This window comes from Gastrolobium bilobum, unplaced genomic scaffold (assembly GCF_033153095.1).
Source record: "Gastrolobium bilobum isolate Gb01-03AN ecotype WA unplaced genomic scaffold, APGP_CSIRO_Gbil_v1 utg1505, whole genome shotgun sequence".
NCBI lineage: Eukaryota > Viridiplantae > Streptophyta > Magnoliopsida > Fabales > Fabaceae > Gastrolobium > Gastrolobium bilobum.
Window position 1 is genome coordinate 272700 of NW_026897785.1, and position 15914 is coordinate 288613.

At 35.9% G+C, this 15914-nt stretch overlaps 5 protein-coding genes across 5 annotated transcripts; all 5 read right to left on the minus strand.

Annotated features, from left to right (window-relative positions):
- Positions 1-4044: 4044 nt before the first annotated feature.
- On the minus strand, positions 4045-5213 carry LOC133310322 (phytohormone-binding protein CSBP-like). Its single transcript, XM_061511239.1, has 2 exons — positions 5033-5213; positions 4045-4331 (listed from the first exon to the last, which is right to left on the minus strand). Exons 1-2 carry the CDS (start codon positions 5211-5213, stop codon positions 4045-4047), a joined length of 468 nt encoding a protein of 155 aa, XP_061367223.1.
- A 566-nt stretch (positions 5214-5779) lies between these two features.
- Positions 5780-6514, minus strand: LOC133310318 (phytohormone-binding protein CSBP-like). Its single transcript, XM_061511235.1, has 2 exons — positions 6334-6514; positions 5780-6199 (listed from the first exon to the last, which is right to left on the minus strand). The coding sequence occupies exons 1-2, from the start codon at positions 6512-6514 to the stop codon at positions 5913-5915; spliced, it is 468 nt and encodes a 155-aa protein (XP_061367219.1). The 3' UTR covers positions 5780-5912.
- A 745-nt stretch (positions 6515-7259) lies between these two features.
- LOC133310319 (phytohormone-binding protein CSBP-like) lies at positions 7260-8102 on the minus strand. The gene is made up of 2 exons (XM_061511236.1): positions 7922-8102; positions 7260-7820 (listed from the first exon to the last, which is right to left on the minus strand). The coding sequence occupies exons 1-2, from the start codon at positions 8100-8102 to the stop codon at positions 7534-7536; spliced, it is 468 nt and encodes a 155-aa protein (XP_061367220.1). The 3' UTR covers positions 7260-7533.
- Positions 8103-9613: 1511 nt separating this feature from the next.
- On the minus strand, positions 9614-12018 carry LOC133310303 (uncharacterized). The gene is made up of 3 exons (XM_061511212.1): positions 11733-12018; positions 11071-11534; positions 9614-9679 (listed from the first exon to the last, which is right to left on the minus strand). The coding sequence occupies exons 1-3, from the start codon at positions 12016-12018 to the stop codon at positions 9614-9616; spliced, it is 816 nt and encodes a 271-aa protein (XP_061367196.1).
- Positions 12019-13582: 1564 nt separating this feature from the next.
- LOC133310304 (uncharacterized) lies at positions 13583-15528 on the minus strand. Its single transcript, XM_061511213.1, has 3 exons — positions 15460-15528; positions 14090-15259; positions 13583-13831 (listed from the first exon to the last, which is right to left on the minus strand). Exons 1-3 carry the CDS (start codon positions 15526-15528, stop codon positions 13583-13585), a joined length of 1488 nt encoding a protein of 495 aa, XP_061367197.1.
- Between the last annotated feature and the right edge of the window lie 386 nt (positions 15529-15914).

The window sequence follows — 15914 nt, forward strand, 5'->3', positions numbered from 1 at the left end:
TCCTTTTAACGGCGCTCAGAGAGACGTTAAGCCAATTGATTAATTTCGTTGCCCTTTTCATTATGATTTTTTAACTTCATCTTTGTCATTTCAAAGCCTTCACTTTGTCAAATTATGAGTTTTTCCGGAGGCCTGTATGTGGTTATTTTTTTTTTTTTTGGGAAAAAAAGTTGTTATATTATATAAGAAGTGATTTCTTAGGATGCCACATTTCAATTTATGTGTAATTTTTTTTTAAAATAAATATTTTCTACTTGAGCTGCTTAACTTTTTTTTGCTAATTTATTGTTTGGAAGTTTGAGTCAATTAACTAATATAATAGGCATGATAAAAAATAATACTTATTTGAGTCAATTGACTAGTTTATTGTAGAGCAGGTTGGTTATGGATAACTAATTATTTTTATGGTTTGGTAAATAACCAATTTATAAAATAACATGCAGTTTCACATGAAATCGGTTTTTAAAATAACCAGTTTTTAAAATGTGGAGCAGTTTGATTATGGATCAGTTGGTTCTTTTGGATATTTTGAACAACCTTATACAAAAGCAAATGATGAAAAAAAAAAATTTCCGGCCAAATTTTTACTTCACCTCCTATCAAACATAAGCAAATAATTTTCCCCACTCTATTTTTCTAGGAAAATTTGTTTTACCTCCTACCAAACACCTCGGTGTAAATTGTTATTCATTCAGTAATGAAAAATAAAATGTTCTCTCTCTTTTCTTTCAGTTTTCTCAATTTCTAGAATCGGTGTGTTCAAAAAAATGTATTAATTTTTGTAGAAATAAAAATCTCCAATCTTTAAAAAAAAAGTTCATGACTACTATATATATTAACTTAAAAAATCTCGAACTTAAACTAAATATATATTTAATTAATCTTCTTATTAAAAACATGAAAACACGCATCTTATTATTTTGTGACTGAAAGTCTGAAACTAGTTTTAAGAGAAGCAAGCCAAAAAATTGAGCACAGGCAGGATTTGATCTATATCCTATAAGAGCATAGGTTCAAACTAATTGGTTAATATGAGAATTTTATTGGTAAATGATATGTAATTTTTTTCGAAAATTCTCAAACAAATTAAGGGGTCTTTCCTGATTTTATGAGATAAGGGTGTCTTACCCTACTTAAACTTTTTATTCAAATAAAACTATTTTGAGCACATACCAAAATTCAATTTTGTAATGTTCCTTAAACAAATATATTAAATTGAGTAAATCTATGTGGAAGCCTAAATAAATATATTTAATGGTCAAATATAAATTTTTTAACCAATATTCTGCTTTTTATATATATTGAGAAATAGTTTTTTGCACGAGGTGAATTGAAGATTTATTATGTGTAATCGTTTTCTTTTATTTTATTTATTTATTTTTTATTATCTTCATGCGCGATAGTAACACATGCTGAAATGACTCCATTGCTTTTCGCTCTTATGAAAAACAGAACCATTTCTAGCGGTGAAATTTTAGCGTTGTAGGAAGTTGGAATCCTGAACGCAATGCGCATGGAAAACATTCCAGAATCTTTATCGATAGGGACGAAACGCCGACAAGATGAAGATTCTGATGCCGGAAACACCTCATCACTCGGTACGCAATCTTCTCTTATCCTCCGTCTTTCTTTCTCTTTTTAGGTTAGAGTAATCTGTATTGCAATTTGCAATGGACGATCTTACATTCACCGACACGCTGGTTTCGCTTCGAATAATTCGAGCTCAGTTTCCCCACATTCACAAGGTTAGGTCATCTTCTGCTAAGGATGGCATGGGAAGCCCCAAAACCCTCTTAAGTGATTTTTCTACTAATAGGCAAGGGAAGAAATCATAATAAATGAACCGACATCACGTCTCATTCCAAAATCTTAACACTTTAAGTCAATGAGTTTTTTGCACTTATATGATCCTCTTTTGATTCATGTTTAACCAATGTTGTACTTTATTACTACACACTTTAATATTTCTAATATTCTCCCCTCATTTGCTCAAGTCTTTTTCTCTTCAAATATTAAGGTTACATTAGTCTACATTAGTCTTCTCCATATACTTGTCCCTGGCCAATACGAATACGAAGGTTAAGAATGGTAAATATTAGAGTTACATTAGTCTTCCCCATTTACTTGTCTCTAGCCAAACTTTTGGCTTTGATACGAAGGTTAAGAATGGTATAAGGGGGTTTTGATACGGGAAGTCCAAAACCCTTAGAAGGGATTTTTCCACCAATAGGCCTAAATGACAAATCACAATAAGTGAGCTGACATCACATCACATCTCAACCCAAAATCTTAAGACTGTAGGTCTATGGGTCTTTTGCACTTATATGGTCCTCACTTGGTTCATGTTTAACCAATGTGAGACTTCATTACTACTCACACTTGAATATTTCTAACAATTATGGCCCGTAAATTAATACATTAACTTCTTATCAGTAGTAGTCCTACTCCCCAGGCCTTATTAAATTATACTTAATTTTAATATATTAAGAGATTCGATCATATAAGTTTATATTATATGATGGTTACACCAAACACTAAAAATGTCATAACCTATAGTATAAACTTATATTATTAGGCCTTATACATCACACTAAATAAGTCCTTAACGTCAGCCCACTTGTCGTGACATATCATTTGACCTGTTAGTGGAAGTATCATTTCCAAAGAATTTTGGGCATCCATAAACCATGTCAACAGATTAAGATGGCCATTTAAAAATGGTATATTTCATTTCTTTTGTTATAAAAATGTGTGTGTGTGTGTGAGAGAGAGAGAGAGAGAGGTCGTGGGGCTAGTTTAGGATCTATCTGATTTTCATAGTTAATTCTTGGGTGTTGGACTAACAAGTTTGTTAGGAGAGGAATGTTCCATTCAATAATGGGAATTCAATGAAGAGTAGTTGGTAACAAATTGTTAAGGGACATAGGAGATATATCGGGGGAGTTAAGAGCAACGCACTATGTCAGGGGTGACATTCCAGAACTTGGTCCTATTTGCTTACCTAATGGATAGCCATTTCAGTTGATAAAAAGCTCCTTGATGCTTCTTATACTGCTATGGTCATTTTAATTGCTTTATGATCGCTCATACAAAATTATGCTTCATGCATAAGTGGATCTCTATATTTCAAGTAGTGGGATCGGGGGAGAGGATCTTTAGCTAGCTGAACTTCACCTTGAGGATAAGGTAGATCTTTTTAGAAATACACCACTGGTATCAATGGTGTAAGGAAGGGGCACAGGAAAACAACTTCCCATATTGAGTAGATAAGTTTGCTAGAAGAGGAATATTCCATTTTGTAATGGAAATTCTGTTAAGAGAAGTTGACAAAATATTGTAGAGGGACATAGGAGATAGAGGGATATAAGTAAGAGAGGGTAAGGAGACATTGATTAGGATTTGGATTGGGATTGACCAACTGTCTATTATTTCATTCAGTTTCTTTCATTACCGTAATCTGGATTGGCTGTTTATCAATATGATATCAGCCTTTACCAATACAATATTATGTTTCTTCTTCAATTTTACCTCTATTATTAGTTGGAATCTATCACTTTCTTGACGTAAGGTCCTAACCAAATAACACTTTTTAAGTGAACTTGATAGATGGTATAGTCAATAGGTGTATGATTGTTAGCTGAACTGGCTTTTGGACTTTTGTGCAGAATGTATTACTCGTTGTGTTGTCATGTGGTGGTGAAGTTTGTTTGATTGTCGGCTTGAAGGAATGGTCTTTTTTACCCTACATGGAGGAATGTGTTTTATGTCAGGGGAAAAACAAAGATTGAGCAGAGGGTGGTGTTCATTTATTAAGTATAGGCTGTTTTATGCAAGGATACGACCTAAATTGATTTTTCGTTGGTAACCCTTTTACGAAAACCAACTTGTGCTAAAAATCTCTACAATTTAAGTTAAAGGTAGCTGAAATTTATATCAGAAACCGGTAAGCATTATTTTTATTTTGGTACTTAAATAGTAAAACATTCTTGAAAACCAAAGGCAGAATAAGTGGCACAAAATAATTGACTTGACAATATTTTATCTTCAAGCGCTATTTAACAGATATTTTTCTACGCTCCTAAAATAGGATAAAGTGGACTCTGATGCCTTCTCCGCTTTGATACTCCCTTCTATGTGGGATTCATGGTCATAAGATATCTTCATTTTGACCAAAGTCTTATGCTCTTCTATCGCAGATAGTTGAAAACTTATCTTGTAATATGACAATCCTTGATACAGACATTCTCCTTCAATCACTTGCAGCCCAATTTCATGAGAAAACTCATCAAGCTCCGTGATCTTCTCCCTCTGGCGACTTACTGGGGATGCATCTAAGATTCATTGATCCCAAAATAGAATTTGATTAGCATTAAAACGGGAAAATTTGTGTACTATATATAACACAAAAAATGATATTGGCATTTTCATGAACCAATTCTCCCAAAAAGTTAAATTATTGAATGAAGGCACGGTTTGAAATAATCCTTTGGGTCTCAAGCGTAAATAATGTACAATACCTATTTACCTTGTAGTAAATTTCTATTTTGGACCCAACCGATAGCCTCATATTATCAACTAATAATAACCTAATAACAGATTAGCTCAAGTACTAAGCAATAAGATGATAAATCTTATCCCTAATTAGCTTGACTCCCATACTACCTAAAGGTAACCTCATCTATAAAGAGTGGGTTAAGTTAGGTACACACTTTCTAAATCCTATTCTCTTAGTTGTCATTGTGTACACATGCACCTCATATCCTTTTGACCTTGATCTTCTTCATGCACAAGTGATTTACTATCCCTTATGACATTTTTTTCATAGACGTCCACAAGCATACAACCATATAGTCTACATTCACAATACTCTTGGATCGATCAATTTCATAGATATATTTTTTAATAGAATAAAGCAATAAGCATCGAAGTGTTGAAATATGTCTGTGAACCAATTTTTACAAAATCTTCAGCTATTAAGGAAATACACACCCCTTTTGTCCCCAACTATATATACCCACCAAGCAAAACTCACCAGGCAAAAGATTAAAGATGATGATTGTACCAACCCCTCCATCGCCTTCCATCACTTGCACATCTTTCACTATATCTGGGAGAACTTTGGGACATATGATAATGAAGTCCTTGAACAGAGCTGCCCAGAGGATTTCTAACCCCACCTTGAACTCTGCTTGGTAGTTGAATTCCTTTATCATGGCTGTTTAAGACGTGCTTTTCCAAAGCAGCATGATATTTATATATATAGTACATGAAATTAGAGAATCTTTTTGAAGCCTTAACAAAATGTTCCATCTTGTCATTGAGATGTAAGCGTTACCAACTCCCACCTAATTAATTATAAAAAGGTTGGTAACCCTTTCACGAAAACCAATTTGTGCTAAATAGCTAGGAATACTGACCAAAGTTTTATTCTTTGACGGATTTTTTATCCAAATGTCATGAAATAGTACTTTTTACCAGATTGTCACACAACATAATTTGTTACGACTGATAGCGAATTACGTTCGCCTATTATTTCATGACACGAGATCATATTGTGTACCAAATTTACTATCACTAGTAGCGAATTTAGTCCAGTCAGTTTTTTCCTGTAAAAATGTGTCACATGTCGCAAAATCATTGACGAACGTGATTTACAACCAGTCGTAACGAATTACGTCACGTGATATTTTGATAAAAAGTACTCTTCTTATGATATTTGGATAAAAAATTTGCAAACAATGACACTTTGATCGATGTTGCAAATAGCTATACTGTGAAGTTAAAGGCAGCTGAAATCGTATTTCAGAAACCAGTCAACATGACTTTTATTTTGCTACTTAAAATAGTAAAACACTTTTGAAAACCAAAGGTAGAATAAGTGGCCCCAGATTATTGATTTGACAAAATTATCATCAAGTGCCATTCATCAGATATTTTTCTAGGCACCTAAGATAGAATAAAGTGGACTCTGATGTCTTCATGGGTTTGATGCTTTCTTCAATGTGGGATTCATGGTCGTAAGATACCTTCACTTTGACCAAAGTCTGATGCTCTCCTATTTCAGATAGTTGAAAACTTGTTTTGTAGTATGACAATCCTTTATTCAGATACCCTCCTTCAATCACTTGCAGGCCAATTTCATGCGAGAACTCATCAAGCTCTGTGATCTTCTCTCTCTGGTAACTTACTGGAGATACATCTGAATTCATTCCCAAAAAGGAGTTTGATCAGTAGTATTGAATAAATCAGAAAATTTGTATATGACATAACACAAAAATTAATATTGGGATCATAGCCCTTTTGTTTCCAACTGCCCCATTAAGTAACACTCACCAGACAAAAAATTAAAGATGAGGTTTGTACCAACCCCTCCATCACCTTCAATCACTTGCACATCTTTCACAATATTAGGGAGAACTTTTGGAACTATGGTAATGAAATCTTTGGACAGAGCTGCCCAAAGGGTTTCCAACCCCACTCTGAACTCTGCTTGGGTGTTGAATTCCTTTATCATGGCTCTTTAAAACGTGCTTTCCCAGAGCAGCATGATATTGATACATATAGTACAAGAAATTAGAGAATCTTTTTTCTAGCCTTATGGACAAAAGAACAGGGCATCCTCCACCATCTCATTGACATGTGAGCATGGAATATACCTCTTTTTTTTAATGAAGGGGAGGGAAAGGTTCCTGTGTATATTAATTCTATACAAAATGTTTAAATAAGTTTGATGCCATAAAGAAAATATGGTTGGTGGGAATAAAAATATTATTAATTAATAAAGTATAGGATACCTCCTACACATAATAGAGTTGGTCTGATAGCTAGATGCCAATCATTTTGTTCAAGCCAAATTAATAAATTTATGGATAGATAATATTTGAGTGAACTTATTAACTATATGCATATCGTTGAACCAAGTAGCATTCAAACAGGGCTAACATGATAATGTAGTGTATCACAATTTAACTTACTTAAAAACAAATATTAGTTAAGTGGTAAGAAATTTATTTATTTTTAATTAGAGATCTCCAATTCGAATCAAATTTACTTACATTATAATTAATCGATTGAGGAAATCAACATCTACAACAATACTTTCTTATCTCAATCTAGTTATACCAGCGGTAGAAGACTGCAAGAAAAAATTGACAGGATGAAACTAAAAAAAATATAAAAAGTAGGGTTTATATTTTCTTATATTACATAAGAGAACATATCTCCAACAATAAATACAATTTTCAATATAGGATCCACTTGTAATTAAAAAAAAAATTTGTTCATATGTTTTCTTATGTTACATAAGACAACATATCTCTAACCATATCTACAACAATAAAAACTGATTTGGAACTATTCATGTATTTGTATGGAAAATTGTTGTCTGATGTAACATAAGAAAACATAAAACTAGATAACCAGTCAACGATATTCTTTTTATTTTGGGTACTTAAAAAGATTCGATCATTCTTGAAAGGCAACAAATCAAAGCACAATGACCGGCCTCAGATAATTGACAAGACAATATAATCTTCAAGCACGATTCAACAGATATGTTTCTAGGCATCTAAGAAAGGACAAAACGGCCTCTGATGTCTTCACTGGATGGGAACTTTCCTGTGTGTCTGACTCATAGTCATAAGAGATCTTCACTTTGGCCAGTGTCTGATTCTCTCCAATTTCAGATAGTTGATAACTTATCTTATAGTATGAGAAACCTTGATTCAGATGCCCTCCTTCAACCACTTGCAGCCCAATTTCATGAGAAAACTCATCAAGCTCTGTGATCTTCTCCCTCTGGTAACTCACTGGTTGTACATCTATTATTAATTATCAAAAAAAATGAATTTGATTAGCAGTATTGAATAAGTCAGAAAAAATTTCAAGTGCTAAGATAACATTAAAAGGAAGAAATGCTCACCAGAGGAAAAAGTGAAGTGAAGGATTGTACCAATCCCTCCATCGCCTTCTATCACTTTCACATCTTTCACAATATTTGGTATAACCTTTGGAGTTATGAATGCCAAATCCTTGGACAGAGCTTGCCACAGGGTTCCCAACCCCACACTGATCTCTGTTTGGCTGTTGAATTCCTTTGTCATGATTGTTCAATATGGACTTCAATTGAGAAAGCATTATCTATATATATTAGTGGACTTCAAGATAATATTAAATAATATCAACATCAACAATAATTTATTCAAAATTAATTGGGTTGGTGATAAATGAATCAAAATAAAAAATACAATAAATTTGTAAAATTTATATCCTAAAAAAATTATTAACACCATAATTAACCAAAAATTATCCTTCAAGGAAGAAAATCAGATGATACCTTCTCATGTTCTCTCCAACATGTTACATATTTTAAAGATGCCTTTTTGTTTTCTTATGAAGAATACAGATGGTAATAAAGAAAATACGCATGGTTTGTAGGATATTTATTATGGTTTCTTTCTTTATTATTACCATGAGAATACTTTCTTTGTTTATCATATTAACTATTTAAAAAAAATATGAATATGTGATTCTTAGTAAATAATTGATGCACATTTATTTATTCTATTAATTTTCTAAAAGACTTAATATGCCAGGTCATGATTTTGATAATTTAATTAAATTTTGTACAAACTTAAATAATTCGATAATTAAATTTGTTAAATTTATGTTTTAAAAAAAATATTAATATGTAAGTCTTATGGACCCGTATAAGGGGCCCATTGATTCATAAGCCCAACAAGGGATAATCTAAGATTTAAATCAAGCATAACTATGGAAGGATATTCACCAAGGATATCAATTCTAATGCGACAGCATGGCGAATGGGCCAAGGCCCTCATTAGAGGCATTAAAGGTCCACAATTTACTACCCACAGGTAAACCCTATAAATAAGAGATAAAACCTATAGGTAGGTACACTCTCTCTCTTACTATTATGTTGTCACTGTGCGCACACCCCCCTTTTTGGCAAAGCTGTGATTGTTTTACTGTGCATAGTGATTTGCTTGACTCAAGAGTATCTCACCTTACTCAAACGTGGGGTGAAATATACATATATATCTCAGTAAACCAATGGCACCGGAGGGTCACTCTGCCTAGTGGCTCACTCACTGTGAACGCAATGATACATATATGAACAGTACAACATACAAAATCACATCACAACTAGACACAATCCAAGAAAATTCACTAAAGGATTCATTCAAGGACCACATCAAACTTCTCCTGGGACGCTTCCTGTCGCCTCTCCCATGGTTGAGAAACTCCATGGCAAACCCAACTAAACTCCTAAGGAGACCAATCCAGCGGAAGTCCCATGTTTGGAGCTCCCTAGTGCTACTCCCAGAGACGACTCTACGGCAAAACCCGACCGGAACTCCCTAAATGAGCATAAACCGGTGGAAGTCCAAACCAAACATCTACTAGCCAGAGATCACAATTGCAATATCTCACAACATATCACATGCATGTCAATCAACATGTCAATAATGCATGAACATACTATTACACATATTATCAAAGAGCACATATCTAACCATCTCCCCCAACTTGGGCATGGTGGAACGCACAAGGGAATTAACCCAAATTCCAAGAGTTTATCTCTAAGAACTCCTCAAGTCAAGCTCTCCAACGTTAGCTCCAAGCTTAGTCCACCTCTATTGAATCCGTGAGAGGGAACCTATAATGATCAAACAACAATGATAATCAACAATTCTTCAACCCACAACAAACCTTACTGTTTAATCCAACACTATCAAACCATTCCACATACCTAATGGGCACCTTACCACAATTGTTCTCAAATGTGCTTATATAATCAATAGGTAAAGACAGTGGTTCCTAGAGGTTTCTCAATGGTTATATCATACTTTAACCTTTCATTTAATTCCATAATTAATGACACCAACAACCAACACATAATCTTCAACAACATATTTAAGACTACAACCCATAATTCCATCATTTTCCACCAAATTTTCACTAAGTTACAAAGTTATACATCTCCATAAATTTTATGGGTTCAATCTCATTCCTTTATGATTCTAAGCATTTATTTTCAAAGGAGCGACATCATTAATGCCCCCAACCACCATAACTCACAAACACAAATGTCCATCAATGTTATGATCTCATTAAAATTCAAATGAGAGTTGAAATACTCACCACTATAAACTCCCAAGCTCCCTAGGAGTGGTTTCCAAGCACCAATGCAAGAAATGAGAGCTTCCAAGCTCCCACATACAACCTAGGTCGAAAATATTAGAGGATGAAGATCTCTTCACACAATACTGCCCACAAGGTGCACTAAAGATGGAAGTTGCTCACAAGGATTAGAGGAATAACTTTCGTCTTCAATATTTTTCCTAAAGGTGTCTAGAAATGGAGATGGAATTTCAAGCTCATATTTTGGTCTCCAATGGTGGGGGTTCACGAATTGGGGCTGATGAGAGGAGATAGAGAAAGCGTCAAAATATAATTTTTAACTAGTGTTCAAGGTCACTTTAGTGGAGTAGGTCTCACTTATCACTTTACTCACTTAAACCTACTCATTTAACCCATCAATCATCACTAAATTTATAATTCATTAATTTTATCCCAACTTCACATATTTTTATTTCCTATAGCATAATTTAATTTTTCATGTTTACCGGTAAAATTACATTGCAATATTTTATCCGATAAAATTCACTATTCTTCAAAATTTCTCAAAATATACCTACGAACTCCAAATTTCGTACTAAATCCATTTTCAGTATTATTTTCTCAAATTAAGCTCTGATTTATCATTTCATTTTCCAGGGTTACACAGTTGGCAATTAACCATTTTGCCCCTGATGAATATTTTGACCCAAAAATCAGGATTTTCACTAATTAAATCCTCTAACACTCAATTTAGAATTTAATATCATAATTAAATATGCGAGGTGTTATATTCACCCTACTTTTTAGGAATTTTGTCAGCAAAATTAAGAACATACATGTCCACTAACTCAGGATGTAGCTGGAGAATCTCATCCTCCCGCTCCAAGTGGCTTCCTCAGGTGTACGCCCCTCCCTTTGTACTTTTACCATAGGGATGACCTTGCTTCTAAGCTTCTTTTCGCCCCCCTCAAGAATAAACATCGGGCCAAAAAGATTTTTCAAGTTCTCTTGTATCTCTATGTTATCCGGAATCACCACATGTGACTCATCCGGAATATACCGTCTCAACTGTGAGAGAAGAAACACGTCATGTATATTAGACAGATTTGAGGGCAAGGCAAGCTGATACGCCATCATTCCTATATGCTTACTTATCTGATAAGGTCCAATGAACCTGAGACTCAGCTTCCTTACTCTCAATGCACGGCCAACACCCGTAACAGGTGACAATCTCACGAACATGTGCTCCTCTTCCTTAAATTCCAGGGGTCTATGCTTATTATCATAGTAACTTTTCTGGCGATTCTGAGCTTGTTTCAATTTATCTCTAATCATTGCAATTTGCTCAGATGTCTCTTGCACGAAATTGGGGCCAAATCTTTCTTTATCACCTACTTCAATCTAGCAAGTAGGAGTCTGATATCTCCGTCCATACAATGCCTCATACGGTGCCATGCCCATACTAAAGTGAAAGCTATTGTTATAAGAAAACTTTACCAGTGTCAGGTATTTATCCCAAGCAGTTCCCTACTTCACTGTACAACCCCTCAGCATATCCTCCAGGGTCTGAATAATCCTCTCAGTCTGACCATCAGTCTGTGGATGGTACGCAGTGCTCAGCCTAAGCTGAGTTCCGAAAGCCTGCTGCAAAGCTCCCCAAAATCGAGAAATGAACTTCGGGTCCCGATCGCTCACAATGCTAACGGGAATCCCATGAAGTCGCACAATCTCGTCAACATAGAGCTTCGCTAATTTCTCCATAGAGAAATTAACCCGCACTGGCAGAAAGTGGGCAAACTTAGTAAGCCTATTCACAATCACCCAAATTGAATCGAATCTAGCCTGAGTCCGAGGAAAACCAACCACAAAATCCATAGAGATGTTATCTCATTTCCGCTCTGGCATATCAAGCGGCTGAAGTAGACCAGCAGGTTTCTGATGCTCTATTTTAACTTTTTGACAAATCAGACATTTAGACACATACTCTGCAACATCCTTTTTCATCCCAGACCACCAGAATATTACCTTCAAATCTTGATACATTTTTGTCGCACCCGGATGAATAGCAAACTGACCCTTGTGGGCTTTAATCATGACCTCCTCTACTAACACCTTAGGAACAACGATCCTACCTTGATACAATAATTCCCTGCTCATTCCAGGATATACCACTATGGCCTTGCAAATATTTACTACTATCATTCTATGTTTGGGTCTCCTTAATTCTCTTATGCAATTCATTCTCAATTCTAGAAATTTCAATATCACACATTCTCCCTGCAAAGAAGTCAGTTATCCACAAATCTCTGAATTGTTCAATCAGTTCACTATCCCACATCATCATATGAGACAGACTGACAGATTTTTTGCTCAAGTCGTAATCTTTCAAGAATTCAACCCATCTATGATGTCTCATGTGTAGCTCTTTTTGATCAAACAGATATTCTAAACTTTTATTATCACCGAACATAGCAAATTTCAACCCATACGGAAAATGTCTCCATAGTTTCAATGCAAAAACAATAGCAGCGAGCTCCAAGTCGTGAGTCGGATAATTCTCCTTATAAGGCTTTAACTGCCTGGATGCATAAGCAATAACTTTTCTTTTCTGCATCAGTACACTACCTAACCCTTTTTTAGAAGCATCTCAGTATAATTCAAACTCACCTTCTGGATTTGGAAGAGTCAACACCAGAGCAGTAGTTAATTTCTCTTTCTGGGTCTGAAAGCACTCCTCGTATTCCTAGGTCCACACAAAAGGAGTATCATTTCATGTCAAGTGGGTCAATGGTGGTACCACTGTAGAAAACCCCTCTATAAACCTACAGTAATAAACAGCTAAACCTATAAAGCTCTTGATCTCAGTTACAGTTTTAGGTCATTCCCAGTCACTTCCCGCCTCTATTTTACTCGAGTCCACCGGAACACCACTAGCAGAAATAACATGACCCAGAAATTTCACCTTAGATAACCATAATTCACACTTAGATAGTTTAGCATACAAATTTTTATCTTTCAACATCTGCAACATAGTCCTCAGATGATTTGTATACTTCTCTTTACTCTTGGAATAGATCAAAATATCATCAAAGAATACAATAACAAACTTGTCTAGATAAGGTTTAAAGATGTGATTCATGTAATCCATGAACACTGTCGGAACATTAGTGAGTCGAAATGAAATAATTTGGTACTCATAATGTCCATATCTGGATCGAAAAGCCATTTTAGGCACATCCTCTGGCTTAATCCAGATCTGGTGATACCCAGACTGAAGGTCGATCTTAGAAAATACACAAACACCCCTCAGTTGGTCCAAAAGATCATCAATTCGTGGCAAAGGATACCTGTTCTTGATAATAATTTTATTCAACTGCCGATAGTCAGAGGAGAATCGCATGCTACCATCCTTCTTCTTTACAAAGATTACTAGTGCTCCCTATGGAGACACACTAGGTCTGATAAATTTTTTTGCAAAGAGCTCTTCAATATGTTTCTTTAGTTCAGCCAATTCCAGCGGCGACATCCGGTATAGAGCAAAAGAGATAGGTCCCACACTAGGCAACATATCAATAGATAATTCAATCTCCCTCTCAGATGAGAATTTTGGTATTTCATCAGGGAAAACATCTACAAACTCACTCACCAGCGGTATATTCAAAATTTCTTCTTCCTTCTCACAACCAGACTACCCAGTAATACATAGCCCAAAACCCCAGCCTTCAAAGTCTTAATGGTTTGACATATAGAAAAATAAGGAGAAGGACTAACAAAAGGCTTCTTAGGAGATAAAATCAACCTCTTTCCGCAGTAATCAATCATTGCACAGTTTTGAGCCCAAAATCAAATTAACCGAGGCCAGGGGTAAGATAATCATATCAACAGTGTAACCCCTGCCTTCATATACAAACTCAACACCTTTATAAATAAATGAAGAATCACTAACCTCTCTTGTAGCAGTAGTAATATGCATCGGGGAATCCATCCTTGTTACATTTAAATTACCCCATAGCCATATATTCCCAATAAAAGAATGGGTCACTCCAGAGTCAAACAACACAGATAAGTCATGATTAGAAATGAAAATTATACCTTTAACTAAGTTCGGAGCCTTATCAAAATGTTGGACATTTGTAGTATAGACGCGTCCAACCATAGGAAGAGCATCAGTAATGGTAGCAGAAGTCGGCAAGGCCTGCAGATTCGCAGCTTGCCCCACAGTAGAAGTACAGTTTCGAGCAAAGTGGCCAGTCTGACCATACTTAAAGCAAGCATTTGGAGTCACACCACACTGACATCTGTGGTATTTCTTGCATTTCCCGCATTGTGGGGTAAAATATCTATCATTTGGTCTGCCTCCTAGGGCTCCGCCCCTCTTGAATTTCCCTGAAGGTTGCCTTACTTGTAAACCTTTGCCTTTGTTATTACCCATCCAGTTGGAATCGAAAGGATTAGCATTCTTCTTCATCTCTTGCTCACGAGAAGCACTGGACTTAGGGTACCTCCCATAAACAGTCTCTACCCTTTTGCATTGGGTAACAAGATCCGCAAAGTTTCGCACCGCTATATTAGACATACACTTTGCTATTTTCTCATTAAGTCCCTTCTGGAACTTAGCAGCCAAAAGATTCGGGGTAGGTAGAACCCCGCCATAATTAGCAAACTTTACAAGCTCATTAAACTTCGCCACATAAGCATCCACTAACATGGTGCCTTGCACCACTCTATCAAACTCTCCCTGCTTCGCTTCCCTAGCATATCTAGGAAAGTATTCCTCATGGAATAGATTCTGGAATAGCCCCCAAGTCATCTCTTGTCCTTGTATCTCAAATGGCCTCGACGCATTGCACCACCACTCGTGTGCCTCACCTTCCAGCATATATACTGAATACCTTAGCCTCTGAGGATCCTGACACCTCATAACTTGAAATATCTTCTCCATGCCTTGTAGCCATGTAGTAACTACCTTAGGATCCTTAGACCCCAAAAAGGATGGAGGCTTATGCTTCCGGAAAGATATCAACCTTCTCTCTTCCACATTTGCCTCTTCAAAGTGCTTAACAATAATAGTATGTTGACTAGCATCACCAGTGTGATGACTAACCTCACTCTCCCACTGCTAAGGAGTCATAATAGGTGTAGGCGTAGGTGTAGAAGTCACTGTAGCCGTGTGTGGAGGAGAATCATCCCTCCTCTGTGCATTTCTCTCAGCCTCATCTCACTGACGAATGTTTGAAACAAATCATGGTTTGCTTTCATGAGATTCTCAGTAGTAGTCCTATTAGCAGCAGCTTTATTCTACAGAGCAGTCAACACTGCAGCTACAAGATCAAGCTGAACAGGAATTGCATTTGGTGCCCCGCGGTTGCCACGGAGCCTTCTCATGATAACTGTACATGTAACACAAAGGAATGAGCTAATCAAACCCACACTAAGAAATCACATATACAATAATCACAAAGAGTCTACAGACAACTACACAGCACTAAACACAATCATACAATCTACAAGTTCCCTGAGAAATTGCTCTGATACCATAAAATGTAACACCCTGTTACGTACATGTAATGTTATCATCAATTATGATATTAAGCGCAATTACTATCAATTATTGTCATTATACATCTGAGTGAGTCATTGGGCGGAGTAATCCTCCAGAATCTTTGGGCTACTGAGATATATTCCTATATCTCACCCCGCGTTATGGGACTATATTTCAGGTGTATTTAGCGGTGCCGAAGTTTTGGGCAAGAAGCCCACTGGTTGATGAT

Coding starts and splice junctions, on each gene's coding strand:
- LOC133310319 (XM_061511236.1), bottom strand. CDS start 8,102: ATGACAAAGGAATTCAACAGCCAAACAGAGATCAGTGTGGGGTTGGGA. Junction 7,821..7,921: donor TCACTTCACTTTTTCCTCTG/GTGAGCATTTCT, acceptor AATTAATAATAG/ATGTACAACCAGTGAGTTAC.
- LOC133310318 (XM_061511235.1), bottom strand. CDS start 6,514: ATGATAAAGGAATTCAACACCCAAGCAGAGTTCAGAGTGGGGTTGGAA. Junction 6,200..6,333: donor CATCTTTAATTTTTTGTCTG/GTGAGTGTTACT, acceptor GAATGAATTCAG/ATGTATCTCCAGTAAGTTAC.
- LOC133310303 (XM_061511212.1), bottom strand. CDS start 12,018: ATGGATTTTGTGGTTGGTTTTCCTCGGACTCAGGCTAGATTCGATTCA. Junction 11,535..11,732: donor GTACCATCCACAGACTGATG/GTCAGACTGAGA, acceptor AGATTGAAGTAG/GTGATAAAGAAAGATTTGGC. Junction 9,680..11,070: donor GAAGCAAGGTCATCCCTATG/GTAAAAGTACAA, acceptor TGATCATTATAG/GTTCCCTCTCACGGATTCAA.
- LOC133310304 (XM_061511213.1), bottom strand. CDS start 15,528: ATGAGAAGGCTCCGTGGCAACCGCGGGGCACCAAATGCAATTCCTGTT. Junction 15,260..15,459: donor AGCTTGATCTTGTAGCTGCA/GTGTTGACTGCT, acceptor ACTCCTTAGCAG/TGGGAGAGTGAGGTTAGTCA. Junction 13,832..14,089: donor TTACTACTGCTACAAGAGAG/GTTAGTGATTCT, acceptor ATTACTGGGTAG/TCTGGTTGTGAGAAGGAAGA.
- LOC133310322 (XM_061511239.1), bottom strand. CDS start 5,213: ATGATAAAGGAATTCAACTACCAAGCAGAGTTCAAGGTGGGGTTAGAA. Junction 4,332..5,032: donor CATCTTTAATCTTTTGCCTG/GTGAGTTTTGCT, acceptor AATGAATCTTAG/ATGCATCCCCAGTAAGTCGC.